This window comes from Cervus canadensis, chromosome 6, assembly GCF_019320065.1.
Source record: "Cervus canadensis isolate Bull #8, Minnesota chromosome 6, ASM1932006v1, whole genome shotgun sequence".
NCBI classification, from domain to species: domain Eukaryota; kingdom Metazoa; phylum Chordata; class Mammalia; order Artiodactyla; family Cervidae; genus Cervus; species Cervus canadensis.
Genome location: NC_057391.1, coordinates 73806020 through 73822203, shown reverse-complemented (window position 1 = coordinate 73822203; position 16184 = coordinate 73806020). Strand labels below are relative to the sequence as shown.

Genomic DNA, 16184 nt, shown 5'->3' with positions numbered 1-16184 from the left:
GAACGTAAATTGGTGTAGCCACTGTGGAGAACAGTACAGAGGTTCCTTAAAAAGGTAAAATAAGAGCTATCATATAATCCTGCAATTCCACTCCTGGGCATATATCCACATAAAACTAATTTGAAAACACATGCAACCTCATGTTCATAGTCAAGACATGGAAGCAACCTAAATGTTCATCCACAGAAAAATGGATAAAGAAATAGTGTGTATGTGTGTGTGTGTGTGTGTATAAAATGGAAGAGTACTCAGCCTTAAAAAAGAATGAGATGATGCCATTTGCATCATTTGCAACATGAATGGACCTACAGATTATCACCTTAAGTGAAGTACATCATTCAGAGAAAGAGATATATCATATAACATCACTTATAAAAATACTACTCTAAAATGATACAAATGAACTTATTTACAAAACAGAAATAGACTCAAAGACATAGAAAACAAATATATGGTTACCAAAGAGGATAGCTGGTCGGGGGAAGAGATAAATTAGGAGTTTGAGATTAATATATATACACTATATATACTAATTATATATATATACTATAATATAATATATATTATATAAAATATAATTTATATAATTATATATAATTTATATATTACATAAATATATATAATATATATATACTATATATAAAATAGGTAATCAACAAAGAGTTACTATACAGCTCAGAAAACTCTACTCAATATCTTGCAATTAGCTATAATCGAAAAGAATCTAAAGATGAACACACACACATATATCTGAATATATATGTATATGTATAAAGAATCACTGTGCTAAAAAAAAAAAAAAAGAATCACTGTGCTGTGCACTTGAGACTAACAGAAAATTGCATATTTACTAAAATTAAAAAATTTTAAAACTGGGAAAGGATTTGAATAGATATTTCTCCAAAGATGATGTATGAACTGCTAAAAAGCATATGAAAAGATGCTCAACACCACTAATTATCAGAAAAATGCAAATCAAAACTACAATGAGATATCACCTCACACCCATTAATTGGTTACTATCAAAAAATCAAGTGCTGATGAGAATGTAGAAAAATTGGAATTCTTATGTAGTATTGGTAGGATTGTAGAATAGTGCAACCAGTATGGAAAAGAGAAAAAAATTCCTCAGAAAATTAAAAATAGAAGTACCATATAATCTATCATTCTCACTTCTGAGTATATATCCAAAAGAACCGAAAGAAGGGTGTTGGAAGAGATAGGGGCACATCCATGTTCACAGTAGTGCTATTCATAATAGTCAAGAATTGGGAAGTGTTCCAAATGTCCATCAACAGATGAATGGATTAACAATGTGGTGCATATATCTAAATACTATCACATGGCACAACATGGATAGACCTTGAGGACATTAAGCTAAGTGAAATAAGCCAGCCATAAAAAGACAAATACTGCTGACTCAACTTGTATACCATATCTAAAGTAGTCAAATTCTTAGAAATAAAAAGTAAAATGGTAGTTACCAGGGGCTGGGATGAGGAGGAAAGGGGAATTGTTTAATGGGTAAACAGTTTCAGATATCCTGTATGAGAAAATTTTGGAGATATGTTTCACAACAGTGTGAATGTACTTAATGCCACTTAATTGCAATGATAATTTAATTTAATTAACTTGATGTTAAGATGATACATTTTGTTTTTTATTACAATAATTTTTAAGGAAGGAATGAGATACTTATACATGTTACAACATGGAAAAACTGAAAATATTATGCTAGGTAGAAAACACCAGTAATAAAAGACCACATATTATATAATCCCATTATGTGAAATGTTCAAAATAGGTAAACCTAAAGAGATATAAGTAGTTTAGTGGTTACTTAAGACTTGATGGTGGACTAGGGGGCTAGGAGGAGGATGATAGCTAAAGACGGTGGAGATTCTTTTTGAAGTGATAGTATGTTCTAAAACTGACGTGGTGATGGCTATATCTATCTGTGAATAAACTAAAAACCTTTGAACTATATAATTTATGTGGGTGAGTTACATGGTATATGAATTGTATTTCAATAAAGCTGTTATTTTTGAAAGGGCAAGAATAAGAGATTTTTAAAAGAATATTTCTCTCATTTTAACATATATAATTATATTAGAAGAGTCAAGAAAAGTCATATTTGAAGTATACATATACCATCTGGTCTTTATAGATCTTTGAAATATCTTGGAAAGAAAAATAAAACATTTCCTCTGGAAAGAAAGAACAACTTCATGCTTAACGTTATCAGCAAAAACCTAAAAACAGAAAATTGGCCAATTTTTATTTTGTACTCATACTAAATATAAGGAATTCTATCTTTAAGGTAAATTAAGTCTCTATTAGATTAGTTCTACTTCTGGAGTTGATATCAAGTTAACTTACCAGCAGCATTTAAGTCTCTTCAAAGAGAAAAGGAAATGGCAATCCACTCCAGTGTTCTTGCCTGGAAAATCCCAGGGACAGGGGAGCCTGGTGGGCTGCCGTCTACGGGGTCACACAGAGTCGGACACGACTGAAGCGACTTAGCAGCAGCAGCAAAGAGAAAAACATGTACTACCCCAAATTTCTTTTTTCCCCAAAAGCCTAAGGCAAGGGAAAGGATTTGATGAGAAATATGCAATTGATTGGAAAATGGTAAGGGCTTCCAGTTAGAAGCAAATATAAGAGAACTGAAGGATAAATGTAAATACACACCAGCAAGTATATCAATATATATCAGTAGGATTCACGGATCAGGCAACGGCTAGCTCTTCCAAGCAGTCCACAGATTTCATTCAATGTCTCACCAGATGATTGATTTGGGAACTTACAGAGTATGTAGTAGTGCTGCAAAATACTTTATTACTTGGAGCTGTCTCTCTTGCTTAAATTTAAATACTGTTATGGATTTTAAACCATCTCTTCTCTTTGCCCATAGGTGGAGCCGAAGTACTACTGTTGAATAAACGCTGGGTGTGTGGTTTCAGAAGAGCAGCAGGCAGAAGTAGACTAGATATTAATATGACTGGTTAGGCACTCACGAAGCCCCCTTGTGTGGGGAAGTTATTTTTTACAGTTATACAATTAAATAAAATTAACTCACTTAGAAAAAAAATCAGACCTATAATGCTGGCTAAATCATCCCTATGTCACAAACAGGTAGACTAATCTTCCTATTTCATACCTTCTTCTATGAATATTATTACATATTTTCATATACATATTTTTCTCTTTTAAAAAGTATTATAAATATATCTCATTTTAGGTCAGAAATAGGGAGAAGTACGTCTGTCATGGTCAGTATTCTAAGGATACTTCACTGCTTTAAACTGAGTTCAGCAAAACTTAAAGGTTCCATCTCTAGAACTGCTTAAGTCTTCTGTGGAAATACAAAGAACTCAGGTCAGAAAGGCCAAAGTCTTTGGTTATAAAGTCTTAAAAAAAAAACCCCTAGAGCTTGTAAAATAATGCTCCTAAGAAAGCAGAAGCCTTTCTATTCAAACCTTAGTTTTTTCACTGTTAACTGAAAGACACTGGGGATAACAGGGAATTCTAGAATATTTTAATCTGCTTTACAGCAGCTAGTATTGCACCAAGTATGAATTTATAATGTATTCACGTCATGTATTTTATAAGCAAAGATGAATCATAAATGGTAGTGTGACAAATATTATCTCCATTGGTATTTCTCTTCCAAGAAACCAAAGGAAGGTATGTTTAATTATTAGAGCACTTGCTCCTTAAAGGTTTTGCCTGCAGACAGGAGTTGAAAATAGTAGATATAATAAAGGACAGCCCAGAGACAGAAGAAAATTCACCTGTAGTCAAAACACATTAAAATAAACAGTAAACTTTGCATATACATGCACTTCTAGGCTCTTGTTTTAGAAGGATAATTTTCATACTGATTTGAGACATACTCTGCTTTAATTAAAAATTACAAGCCACTTAACTCCTTGGACGAAAAGTTATGACCAACCTAGACAGCATATTAAGAAGCAGAGATATTACTCTGCCAACAAAGGTCTGTCTAGTCATGGCTATGGTTTTTCCAGTAGTCATGTATGGATGTGAGAGTTGGACTATAAAGAAAGCTGAGCACCAAAGAATTGATGCTTTTGAACTGTGGTGTTGGAGAAGACTCTTGAGAGTCCATTGGACTGCAAGGAGATCCAATCAATCCATCCTAAAGGAAATCAGTCCTGAATATTCATTGGAAGGACTGATGCTGAAGCTGAATCTCCAATACTTTGGCCACCTGATGTGAAGAACTGACTCATTTGAAAAGACCCTGATGCTGGCAAAGATTGAAGGCAGGAGGAGAAGGGGACGACAGAGGATGAGATGGTTAGATGGCATCACCAACTCAATGGACATGAGTTTCAGTAAACTCTGGGAGTTGGTGATAGACAGGGAGGCTTGGTGAGCTGCAGTCCATGGGGTTGCAAAGAGTTGGACACGACTGACTGAGTGAGCTGAACTGAACTGCTGTAATGGAATGAACAGCAGACTAGGAGTAAAGAATCATAGGTTCTAGCTGTTTTTAATCATAACAAATTTTCTAAGAACATTATTAACCTCTTTGGTCCTAAATTTCTTTGTCTTTAAGAAAGACTACTTGATCTCCAAATCACCTTCTTTTTGTAAAATTATAAGCATTCAATATATTATACTGTTAACATTCCTTCACAGATTTACCCTATGTATATAACCTTGAGAGCATCACTTCCAAGCACTTCTGCATACATGATATATTCTTAGTTTTCTGGGATTCTTGCTGAACCTTCACAGAGATATAATAAGTAATTTTAGAGATCTCACAGTGGCAAATGGCCTCAAAGATTCACTGATTCTGGATCTCTCTTAGGAAATGTGCACATCTCTCTACAGGCTCCTGTAATTGTAAGTGTCAGTGTACTTGCAGAGGCAAAATATTTGGAATCCCCATTAGCATACTTTTCCTATTCAGTGATTGATAGATGAAATTGGATAGTTAGAGGTGCATCCAGCTGAAATCAGAATGAACTAAGAAGGTTTGTTCATTAAAATGCAAACATACCTGGAAAAGATAACAGCTACAGTGAGAATGAGTTTCTAATCTTTTTCTGGGGAGAAACCTCTTATCTTCAGTAAGAGAATTATAGGCCATATCTGACTCACAATTCAATTTATAGTGATTCACATTTAGATCACTCAACTTTTTATACCCATGTTGTTTATTAGAGCATTTATAACAGAGAATTATCAAATATGCCAGTCATTTCTATTATAAAACATATGAACAAAGTGCTATGTGGACGTGGAGGAAGAAAACTTAGCTGGTGAAAGTGAGGCGTGGACACCAGGAGTGCCTTCATGGAGGAGAGCTTCTTTTTTTTTTTTTTTTTTTTGGCGGAGGAGAGCTTCTTAAAATTTACTCTTAAAAAACATGTACTGGGAAAATGGGGAGATGTTGGCCAAAGGGTATAAACTTTCAATTATAAGATGAATAAGATCTGGGGATCTAACATAAAGCATGGTGACTATAGTTAATAATGCTAAATTATATACTTGAAATTTGCTCAAAGAGTAAATCTTAAGCATTCTTACCATACACACTCACACACTCGGTAACTATAAGGTGATGAATGCATGGATTAGCTTGATTGTGGTTATTATTTCACAACGTATATGTATATTAAAGCACCATGTTGAATACCCTAAATACATACACTTTTAACTTACTAATTATGCCTCAATAAAGTCAGACCAAAAAAAAGAAAAAAAGAGTACATAGTGACTGAGCAGAGAAATAGGACAGAACTGTCCTAAGCAAAGACAGTAGAGACAATGGCTTAGAGATAAGAGAATAAGAGGTAAGGAACAGCATGGCAAGTTTAGGGGAAAGCAAGTTCTGATGAGAAGGAACTAAAAAAGTAGGAAGAAATTAGATTACAAAGGGCCTTATAAAACTCCTTATATCAAGGAGTTTTGAATTTAATCTGGAGTTGTGAGGAATACCACTGAAGAGCTATATGAAGGAATGTTAATATCAAATTTGCCATTTGAACAGATTACTTTGGAATCAAATTGGAAAATGGATGGGAAGATGCTAATTGGGGAAGCAAAGGCTGTTACAATAATCCAGGAAGCTAATAATACAGACTTAAAATGAGAGAAGAGAGAATGGCAAATAAAGGATACATTCAAGAGGACGTAGAGGAAATGAGTATTGTAGTGGTAAAGAAAATAAGTTTAGTAACAGTGATGTTAAATTTAGTAGCAGCAGGTATACATCTGTTGTATGAGTTTGGAGCTCAGGCAAGGTCTGAGTAAAGATATAGATTTAGCAATCACTTAATAGGTGGTACTTGAAACAACTGGTACACATGAGGTTATCTGAAATAATGTGTAAGATTTGAAAAGGGCCAGAGACAAGCTGAAGAGAAAGTTCATATTCAAGGAATTGACATAGGAAGGCAAGCTTATGAAAGAGGCAGTACAGGAGACAAGGGCCACCCTGTTTATCTGTCTCTCTCCTGTACTACACAGTGAGAACCACAGGGTAGGGTTTTATTTTATTCATCTCCGCGTATCTGGATTTAACACACGGCCTAGTATTCAGCAGATTTTTAACAGATACTTGTTGAATAAATTATGTTTCTGTATATGGTATTGTTTTCTAAACACCTAACTAAAGTGCCTAGGAGGATTAATTATAATGCTCTTTTGCATTAAAAACCAAGCTTGATCCAGCTCAAAGGTTGAATGCAAACCTAACTATTATTTCTCACCATCATGGGTGGAAACACTTGACAGGAGTTAACCATGCATGAAGAGTTTGCTTACTTATGAGTGACAACTGATTTGATGAACAAATGAGGGGGAAACAAACAATGACAGGAAAAGAGAATCCGTCTGACAGTATTATTTTTTCCCTAGAGGAGAAATAGAAACGGCCATTTCCAGTTCTGTTTTTTTCCTTAAAAGTCCTGGAATTTCTGTCTAAATGTGACCTGGCATCACAGTGAGAGTCTTTTAAGGACTGATGATAAGAGAAACTACCCTGATATTACAAGAGGCCAGGTATGGTTAACTGATTTTTATATAATGTAAAGCACTGTTAAATTTTTTCCAACTTAATTTTACATTCATATTTTCTGAAGATGTCTTAGTATTGACTGACATAAAAATATCTAAGTATCTGCATATAATAACAGAAAGAAACCATTTCATTAAAATTGATTTCTGAAATCACACAGCTAATTTCTAATTCCCCACTTTAGTTTTACTATCTTTATTTCCTTTAATGAGGAATAAAACAGAAACAAAAGAATAGGTTTAAACCTAATGACATACATGTCTAAAAGGATGTAAGTCAAAGAAGTAGGACAGGTGTAAATTAAAGCAATTTTTGCCTAAGTACGGCCAGAGACCAAAGGGCTAGCATTTGGTATTTAACGTTTCACTAGCTTTAGGCCTTTTAACATAATTTTATCTACTGTTATTTTCTATATTTTAATATTGGCAGAAGAGCATTATCATGTAGAAAAAGAAGAACATTGAGTTTTTTTCTTTTTTCTCTTTTGGCTGCACCACACAACTTGCAAGATCTTAGCTCCCTGACAGGGACTGAACCTGGGTCACCTCAGTGAAAGTGCCGAGTACTAGCCACTGAACTGCCAGGGAATTCCCAAGAACATTAAGTCTTGAGTCTTAATTCCATTCCTTTTCTGCTGTTTCGAGTTTTCTTGTAGAAAAATTAGGGTGTTTGTATAGATGTTCTCTAATATCATTGAAATTTGAATATTTTACGATCTATGAATAAAGTCCTTTATTTGTAAAATCAATACTTCTGCGTTGTTTTTATTTGTACAACAAAAACAATTTAGAAACTACATTTTATTCAGACTGCACCTGAACTGGATTTTTAGAAAGGGAAGTAGCTGATTAAAAACTGGAAACACTGGGGAATACTACCTTTCCATTATCTTTCCACAAGCTAGTCTCAATGTGCTACTAAACTAAGAGCAGAAAATGAGAGGATAGATGAAGCAGAAAAACTGAGACCAGACTGGCTGCTCAGTGATCCACAGATTAATTAATTAATGTAGTATTTACATTTAAAAACATGATTTTCATAAATGAAAATAATTACCAGACACATTAGTTATCTCTCACTTCTATCAGAAAGGACATAAGGCAGACCACAGTCAACTATTCTCCTCACTCAGTGCTGACAGCCCTCTCTTGAGAGTATTGATATTTTGATGAATAGGAGAAACACAGTTGAATTTTTCCTTTTTTTTAAAGTAAAGGAAGATTTATGAGTAATTTACTCTGTATACTGTTAAGATTGATCCTAGAGTTGAGTAGAAATAAGAAGTGAAAAGAAAGATGGTAATAACTGTGATCATGGTTAATAACATTTCTTTTTCAGGGAAACTGTGTATTAGTGTTAGAGTAATCTTGTTTGGAAAAGGATGAAAAGAAAAGGCAATGGGCAAATATAACAGTACCTCGGTAGTTGATGATTTCTGTCCCAAGCACCGGAGTCATCTCCAGGACTGTGATAAAGGCTTTGTCCATAGATGTCAGAGGAAAAGGAGACATGCGGTGTCTTCTAGCCACCTTGGTGATATCGACAGCACTGTGACCTAAACAGGAAGATAAGCAACTAAGAATATGATGCTGAAACCTGATTAAAAAGTGGGAATGGCTTATAAACAACAGCAATTCTCAGTCTCCATTTCATATGTCCAGAAATGAAGATTAAGGGGGAAAATTTTTCTATTGCTCCGCAAATATAGCCTGCTTTGGCAGAACATTAAATTGTTAGTAATTTTATATCATGTAGCAAAAGCTGGTGAAGTTTAATGATGATACTGGCTAATTTTTTCTCAGTGCTTACTATGTGTCATGGCACTATTCTAATTAAGCTTCACAACAACCTAAAGGGAGGTATCATTATTATCCTTATTTACAGATGAGGAAAGTGAAGTTTACATATCTTGGCCTAAATTGCAAAGATAGAAAACAAAGAGCTAGGATTCAAACCTAGGTAGCCATGCTTTAGAGTCCATGTCCTTAGTTACTATACTGAACTTTTAATACTCAATGAGCCAGTTAGTGAAAAGAAATATACAAGTTTAAATTTATTTAGAATTTCATAGGAAATTCTCTTTCTTCTAAAAAAAGTCATAGAAAAATATTATTATTTAGTTATATACTCCCAATGTAACCCTATCTAGTGTCATGGCATTAATATTACCCATATACTAAAACTCCTAATTTTTTATCTTCAATCCCAACCTCTACCTTCACCTCCAGGTTTATATGTCATCCAAATAGTTGGTGGATAAGAATATATATCTACAAATGTATAAATCATCAAACATGCACTTGAGTGTGCAACAGGCAACTCAAACCTAGCATGTTCAAAATCAAACATTTGATTCCCCATCCTCCTAACCTACCTACATGATGTCTTATTCTCTTGCAATTCCCATCTTGGTAAATAGAAACTCCATTCATTAAGTTATTAATCCAAAACCTTGATGACACCATTGATTTTTCTATTATTATCAGAACCATATCTAAACTACCATTAAAATGTCTCTAAATCCCATCATTACTCATCATCTCTATAATTACTACAATAGTTGGGACCATCATTTATTTCCTGGGAAACTGAATAGGGTCCTAACTGGTCTCCCTGCTACTATCCTTGTCCCATTATAAAATTTATTCTTCACACAGTAGTTAGATAGTCCTTTTAAACTGTAAGATGAATTGTATTCGTCTCTGCTCACAACCCTCCAATGACTTTACAATTCACTCAGAGTAAAGTCTTTGCTATGGTCTACAAAGCCCAACATATAATCTACACTGTTGTCTTATCACTTCACCCTTGTCAGGGTGCTGTAGTCATACTGATTCCTCGCCTGAGAAAGCCAAATATGTTTCTCTTTAGGGTCTGCATACTTGCCGTTTCCTCTACTTGGACATTCTTCCCCAGATATTATGGTTCCATTCACCCCTCATTTCTTTCAGGTAGTTGCTAAAATATCACTTCACCAGAGGCCTTTGCTAAACATCCTATAAAGAATATTATATACTATCATTCTTTATTCTCCTTACTTACTTTTCTTTGTGAAAAAACATATACACACATATATGGATATTCATATCTATATACTTATACATTTATAACCTTCTAAGGTAAGCTTCATGACGGCAGCAACTTTATCTTTTTTAGTCAGTGTTGTTATCCTCAATACCTGGAACAGTATCTGGTACATACTAGACAATAGTTTTTTAATTAATGGATGTATCATTTAATGACAGAAAGGGACTTCTTAGAGTACAATCTCTTCATGCATAAGTATACCTGGCCTTTTCTTTGAAATCTTAAGTCTATAGCTCAAAGGGTTAACATAAAAGGAGTAACTGCAAACACTGTTGCTTGGCTATCCTAACTAATATCCACAATTCACTTCTTCTGCAGCTGCCTTTCACCTAAGACTGGCCATATAATATGTTTATGGCCACCTAAGTTCTGGCCAGCAAGATGTAGGAAGTAGTCCCTGGGGGCAGGCTTCCTACTACAAATAAAAAGATAAAGAGGTAAAACTTTAAGAGGAGAACATAACTAGCTATTGGGAGGTGCCCCAGTCATTTTCAACTATGAAACTGGAAACCCATAGAGTAAGTATGGGAAACAAGGAAAGGAACAGAGTCAGAATCCCTGATGACAGTGTTGAGCTACTGTACAAACCCTGGACTGCCTGCCTCCAGACTTTTGACATGTGAGACAAATAAGCTCCTATTTCTTAAGGCGCAACAGAGGATGAGACAGTTGGATGGCATCACAGACTCAATGGCCATGAGTTTGAGCAAATTCTGGGACATAGTGAAGGAGAGGGAAGGCTGGTATGCTGCAGTTCATGGGGTCACAAAGAGTCGGATGTGACTGAGTGACTGAACAACAATGACTGTATATATCCCTCAGAAGTCTGTAAGTTCCTGGTCACTGTAATTTATTTAATTTAGTCCTCCCATCCCACCTCCAGAGGCTACCTCAGATATATTCATTGAACTTACAGGGACTGTCCCATACTTTTCATTCTAAGACAAATGACATTGTCATAAGTAGTCAAAGAAAAGACATACAATATACTTATTTCTCATCCATGGGCAATCATGAAATTACAAAATTTTTAAACCTTAAGGACCTTAGAGATTATTTAGTGCTAAACATGAAAAAAATTTCTACTTCAAGGTGAACACTTAGAGAAGGATTTTGTGTGATTAATCATTTACCTACAATTGAACTGTATATTTATTCACAACTTTCACTGAAGTCCTTGTTTTGTCATTAAATAGCATCAATACATATTGTCACAACCAGTATAATTGAAAAGCATGATAGATGCTTCTGCACTTTATTCAGATTTATAAATCTCAGATCTGGTCTTTTCTAAGATATTCTTTACTCTCTTTATGGTGAAAATCATGTATAATCTTATCAGAGGTTTTTTTTTTCAAAGTTTGGTTCTGAGGGGAAAATTAAGACTTTTTAACTGTACAGAGGTTATTTGTTGAATGTGCTTTGTAATCGAATTTTTCTTATTAGAAACCAAGTTTGATTATCAGTGATACACACATCCATTCAACAAATATTTATTGAGTGTATTTTATGAGCCAGGCAGAGTTATGTAGTCAGTCTACACAGACTAAGATACAACCTGCGATGAAGAATGTTTCAGCTCAGCAGAAAGGAAAGGTGTATAAGTAAATAAAAAATAAAGACAGGAGGATATAAAACCACCTGATTGTTCTCTAGAGGTTGGTATTTTTTTTTTAATTGAAAACTGCATACCAATTTCCATTGGAGATGGAAAAATATTTCCTGTCTTTATAATAATTTTGTACTTGCTTTTATTTTTCTTATGGCATGTACCATTTTCCATCTTATGGTATAGACATTTAAGTATTTGCCCTGATTATGTTCAGTTCAGCTCAGTTCAGTCGTCCAGTCGTGTCTGACTCTTTGCGACCCCATGAATCGCAGCACGCCAGGCCTCCCTGTCCATCACCAACTCCCAGACTTTACTCAAACTCATGCCCATCGAGTCGGTGATGCCATCCAGCCATCTCATCCTCTGTCGCCCCCTTCTCCTCCTGCCCTCAATCCTTCCCAGCATCAGGGTCTTTTCCAGTGAGTAAACTCTTTGCATGAGGTGACCAAAGTATTAGAGTTTCAGCTTTAGCATCAGTCCTTCCAATGAACACCCAGGACTGATCTCCTTTAGGATGGACTGGTTGCATCTCCTTGCAGTCCAAGGGACTCTCAAGAGTCTTCTCCAACACCACAGGTCAAAAGCATCAATTCTTCGGTGCTCAGCTTTCCTCACAGTCCAATTGTCACATCCATACACGACCACTGGAAAAACCATAGCCTTGACCAGACGGACCTTTGTTGACAAAGTAATGTCTCTGCATTTTAATATGCTATCTAGGTTGGTCATGACTTTCCTTTCAAGGAGTAAGGGTCTTTTAATTTCATGGCTGCAATCACCATCTGCAGTGATTTTGGAGTCCAAGAAAATAAAGTCTGCCACTGTTTCCACTGTTTCCCCATCTATTTGCCATGAAGTGACGGGACCAGATGTCATGATCTTAGTTTTCTGAATGTTAAGCTTTAAGCCAGCTTTTTCACTCTCCTCTTTCACTTTCATCAAGAGGCTTTGTAGTTCCTCTTCACTTTCTGCCATAAGGGTGGTGTCATCTGTATATCTGAGGTTATTGATATTTCTCCCGGAAATCTTGATTCCAGCTTGTGCTTCTTCCAGCCCAGCGTTTCTCATGATGTACTCTGCATATAAGTTAAATAAGCAGGGTGACAATATACAGCCTTGATGTACTCCTTTTCCTATTTGGAACCAGTCTGTTGGTCCATGTCCAGTTCTAACTGTTGCTTCTTGACCTGAATACAGGTTTCTCAAGAGGCAGGTCAGGTTGTCTGGTATGCCCATCTCTTTCAGAATTTTCCACAGTTTATTGTGATCCACACAGTCAAAGGCTTTGGCATAGTCAATAAAGCAGAAATAGATGTTTTTCTGGAACTCTCTTGCTTTTTCAATGATCCAGCGGATGTTGGCAATTTGATCTCTGGTTCCTCTGCCTTTTCTAAATCCAGCTTGAACATCTGGAAGTTCACGGTTTGCGTATTGCTGAAGCCTGGCTTGGAGAATTTTGAGCATTACTTTACTAGCGTGTGAGATGAGGTCAATTGTGCGGTAGTTTGAGCATCCTTTGGGATTGCCTTTCTTTGGGATTGGAATGAAAACTGACCTTTTCTAGTCCTGTGGCCACTGCTGAGTTTTCCAAATTTGCTGGCATATTGAGTGCATCACTTTCACAGCATCATCTTTCAGGATGTGAAATAGCTCAACTGGAATTCCATCACCTCCACTAGCTTTGTTCGTAGTGATGCTTTGTAAGGCCCACTTGTCTATGTTAGCCTATCATAAATTCCCTGGAGGCAGAACCTGCATCTCATTAATCTGTGCATCTTTTGCCACTTTTAGAGTTATGCTTTCCTTACAGTAGATATTGAATAAATACTTGAGATATGAATGAATGGGGCTTCCCTAGTGGCTCAGACAGTAAAGAATCTGTCTGCAGTGCACAAGACCCCGGTTCAATCCCTGGGTTGGGAAGATCCCCTGGAGAAGGAAATGGTTACCTACTCCAGTATTCTTGCTTAGATAATTCCATGGACAGAGGAGCCTGGTGGGCTACAGTCTGTGGGGCTGCAAAGAGTTGGACATGACTGAGCATCTAACACTTTTCATGAATGAATAACACATCCTCAAACAAAGTCTAAAGTTGGGAAGGGAGAAACAAAGTGTTGCTTCCTTTTCTGCCCTTTGCTTCTCTAAGCCCTTCTGTATTTGTCAATTCTCTTTCACAAAATGATTGTGTCACTAGATATATAATCCAAACTTTGATGCTTATGAGTTAACACTCGCCCCTCACTAAACTGTTTGCGTGTCATCACAGCAGACTTCTGGATAAAATAACTGAAAAAAAAAGTCTCAAAGGAGAGGTACTTGAATTCTCTGGCACATTAGCAAGTGTGTGCATGTGTCCGCAGCAAGTGTTTACTGATCAACTTCAATGTGCCGAGAGGCTTCTTCCCACTCAAGACCCACCCAAGATCACACAGTGGAAATAATCAGCTACTTCACCAGTAAAGAAGGGCTAACTTGGTTGTGTAAATATGAGAAAAATAGTATTTGTGGCTTACCATCTACATACATACATACATACCATCTACATACAAAAAATAAAATTAATGAAGTAAATAAGAGCTGTGTTTTTTAAAATTGAAGTGTGGTTAATTTACAATGTTTTGTTAGTTTCAAGTGTACAGCAAAGAATATATATATGTGTGTGTGTGTGTGTGTGTGTGTGTGTATATATATTTTTTAAAGGTTCTTTCCCATTACAGGTTATTACAAGATATTGAGTATAGCTCCCTATGTTATACAGCAGATCCTTGTAAAAACTACCTATTTTATATATAGTAGTATGTATATGTTAGTCCCAAACTTCCAATTTAGTTCCGCCTCAACTATTTCTTTTGGTAACCATAAATTTGTTTTCTACGACTGTGAATCTATTTCTGTTTTGTAAATAAGTTCATTTGTATTAATATTTATACAAAGTTCATTTGCATTAGACTCCAGAAATAAGTGATATCATGAGATATTTGTTTTTTCTGGATTACTTCACTTAGTATAATCATCTTTAGGTCCATACATGTTGCTGCAAATGGGATTTCATTCTTTTTTATGGCAGAGTAGTATTTGATTATTTTATACACACACACACACACACACACACACACCATCTTTATCCATTTCTCTGAGATGGACATTTAGATTGCTTTCATGTCTTGGCTATTGTAAATAGTGCTGCAATGAACATTGGGATGCATGTTATCTTTTTGAACTAAGAGTTTTGTCCAGCTATATGGCCAGCAGTGGGAATGCAGGATCATATGGTAACTTTCATTTTTAGTTTTTAAAGTAACCTCCATACTGTTCTCCGCAGTGGCTGCACCATTTACATTCCTGTGAACAGTGTAGGAGGGTTCCTTTTTCTCCACACCCTCTCCAGTGTTATTTGTAGACTTTTTTATAATGGCCATTCTGCCTGGTGTGAGGTGAGACCTCATTGTAGTTTTGATTTGAATTTCTCTAAATAGCTGCTCTTTTTACGTAAATGGAATTACTAAATAACATTAACATACTCAGTTCTGTTGTATCCCTCACCACGTGCAGGAAGTCTATGTGTTATGTAAGATTCCATTTAGCAAAAAACTGTAGCTAAAATAAGTTTGAAAACTATCGATCTAGGTGATTCAGTATTCTCATTTTCAGATCAAAAGTGGACAAACCATGCTCGAGGGTCAGCCCCAGGGACACACACAGAGGAACTGGCAGCTGCGGGTACAGGCTGAGGAGGCACAGCATCACCAGTTAGCTCAGGAGCTCACATGAAGGCCTCTCATGGGCTGGCATGGGGAAGCTCATTTATTAGAAGGCATACATTTCCAAAATAAAGCTGGTAAATAAATACATGTTTCTTTTTTTGGTTTCCATTAAAAAACATAATTTCAACTATTTTCTGATGTTGATACCAGTGATTTATAAGAAGCTTTAAATTGAAAGCTTCACAAAATTTAAGAATAGTTACCTCTGACTTCTCTTATTTTGCAAATTACAACCTCAAAGCACTTCTACCTGTCCAGGACCACTGCAGAACTCAGTCAGACAGGAAAAAGGATCAAAAAATGTTCTACTCCAAACATTATCCCTCTTCTTGATTCTGAGCTCAAATAGAAATCTGATAGAAGAGAAAAAAATTGGGAAAAACAGTATGCACTTTTGTCTGTCTCTTACAGCAGATGAGTTAATACAGCCTAGCAGGCAGTTTTCATTGAGTGGTCCATAAAATTCATTTACCTAGAAGTAGGAAATGAAGGAAAGAACAATTGTTAAAAAGTAAGAAGGTTATAACAAAAGAAAGTTTGGGTTTTGGACAGAGAAGATATCCAAAATTTGGATAGAACTTTTCCTATAAAACAAAAGCTATTTCACAGCCATAATGAATGATGGCTACCTTACAAATGAATACTAATAGTCACAAAGAATATG

At 35.7% G+C, this 16184-nt stretch overlaps 1 protein-coding gene across 8 annotated transcripts in view; it reads right to left on the bottom strand.

Moving 5' to 3' along the window:
- Window positions 1–16184, bottom strand: part of GPHN (gephyrin) — a 524662-nt gene that overhangs the window by 98174 nt on the left and 410304 nt on the right. For all 8 annotated transcript variants that reach the window (XM_043472320.1, XM_043472318.1, XM_043472321.1 and 5 more), the window contains one exon: window positions 8475–8612. In XM_043472320.1, the coding sequence (XP_043328255.1) occupies window positions 8475–8612 (138 nt within the window). The remainder of the gene's footprint in view (window positions 1–8474; window positions 8613–16184) is intronic.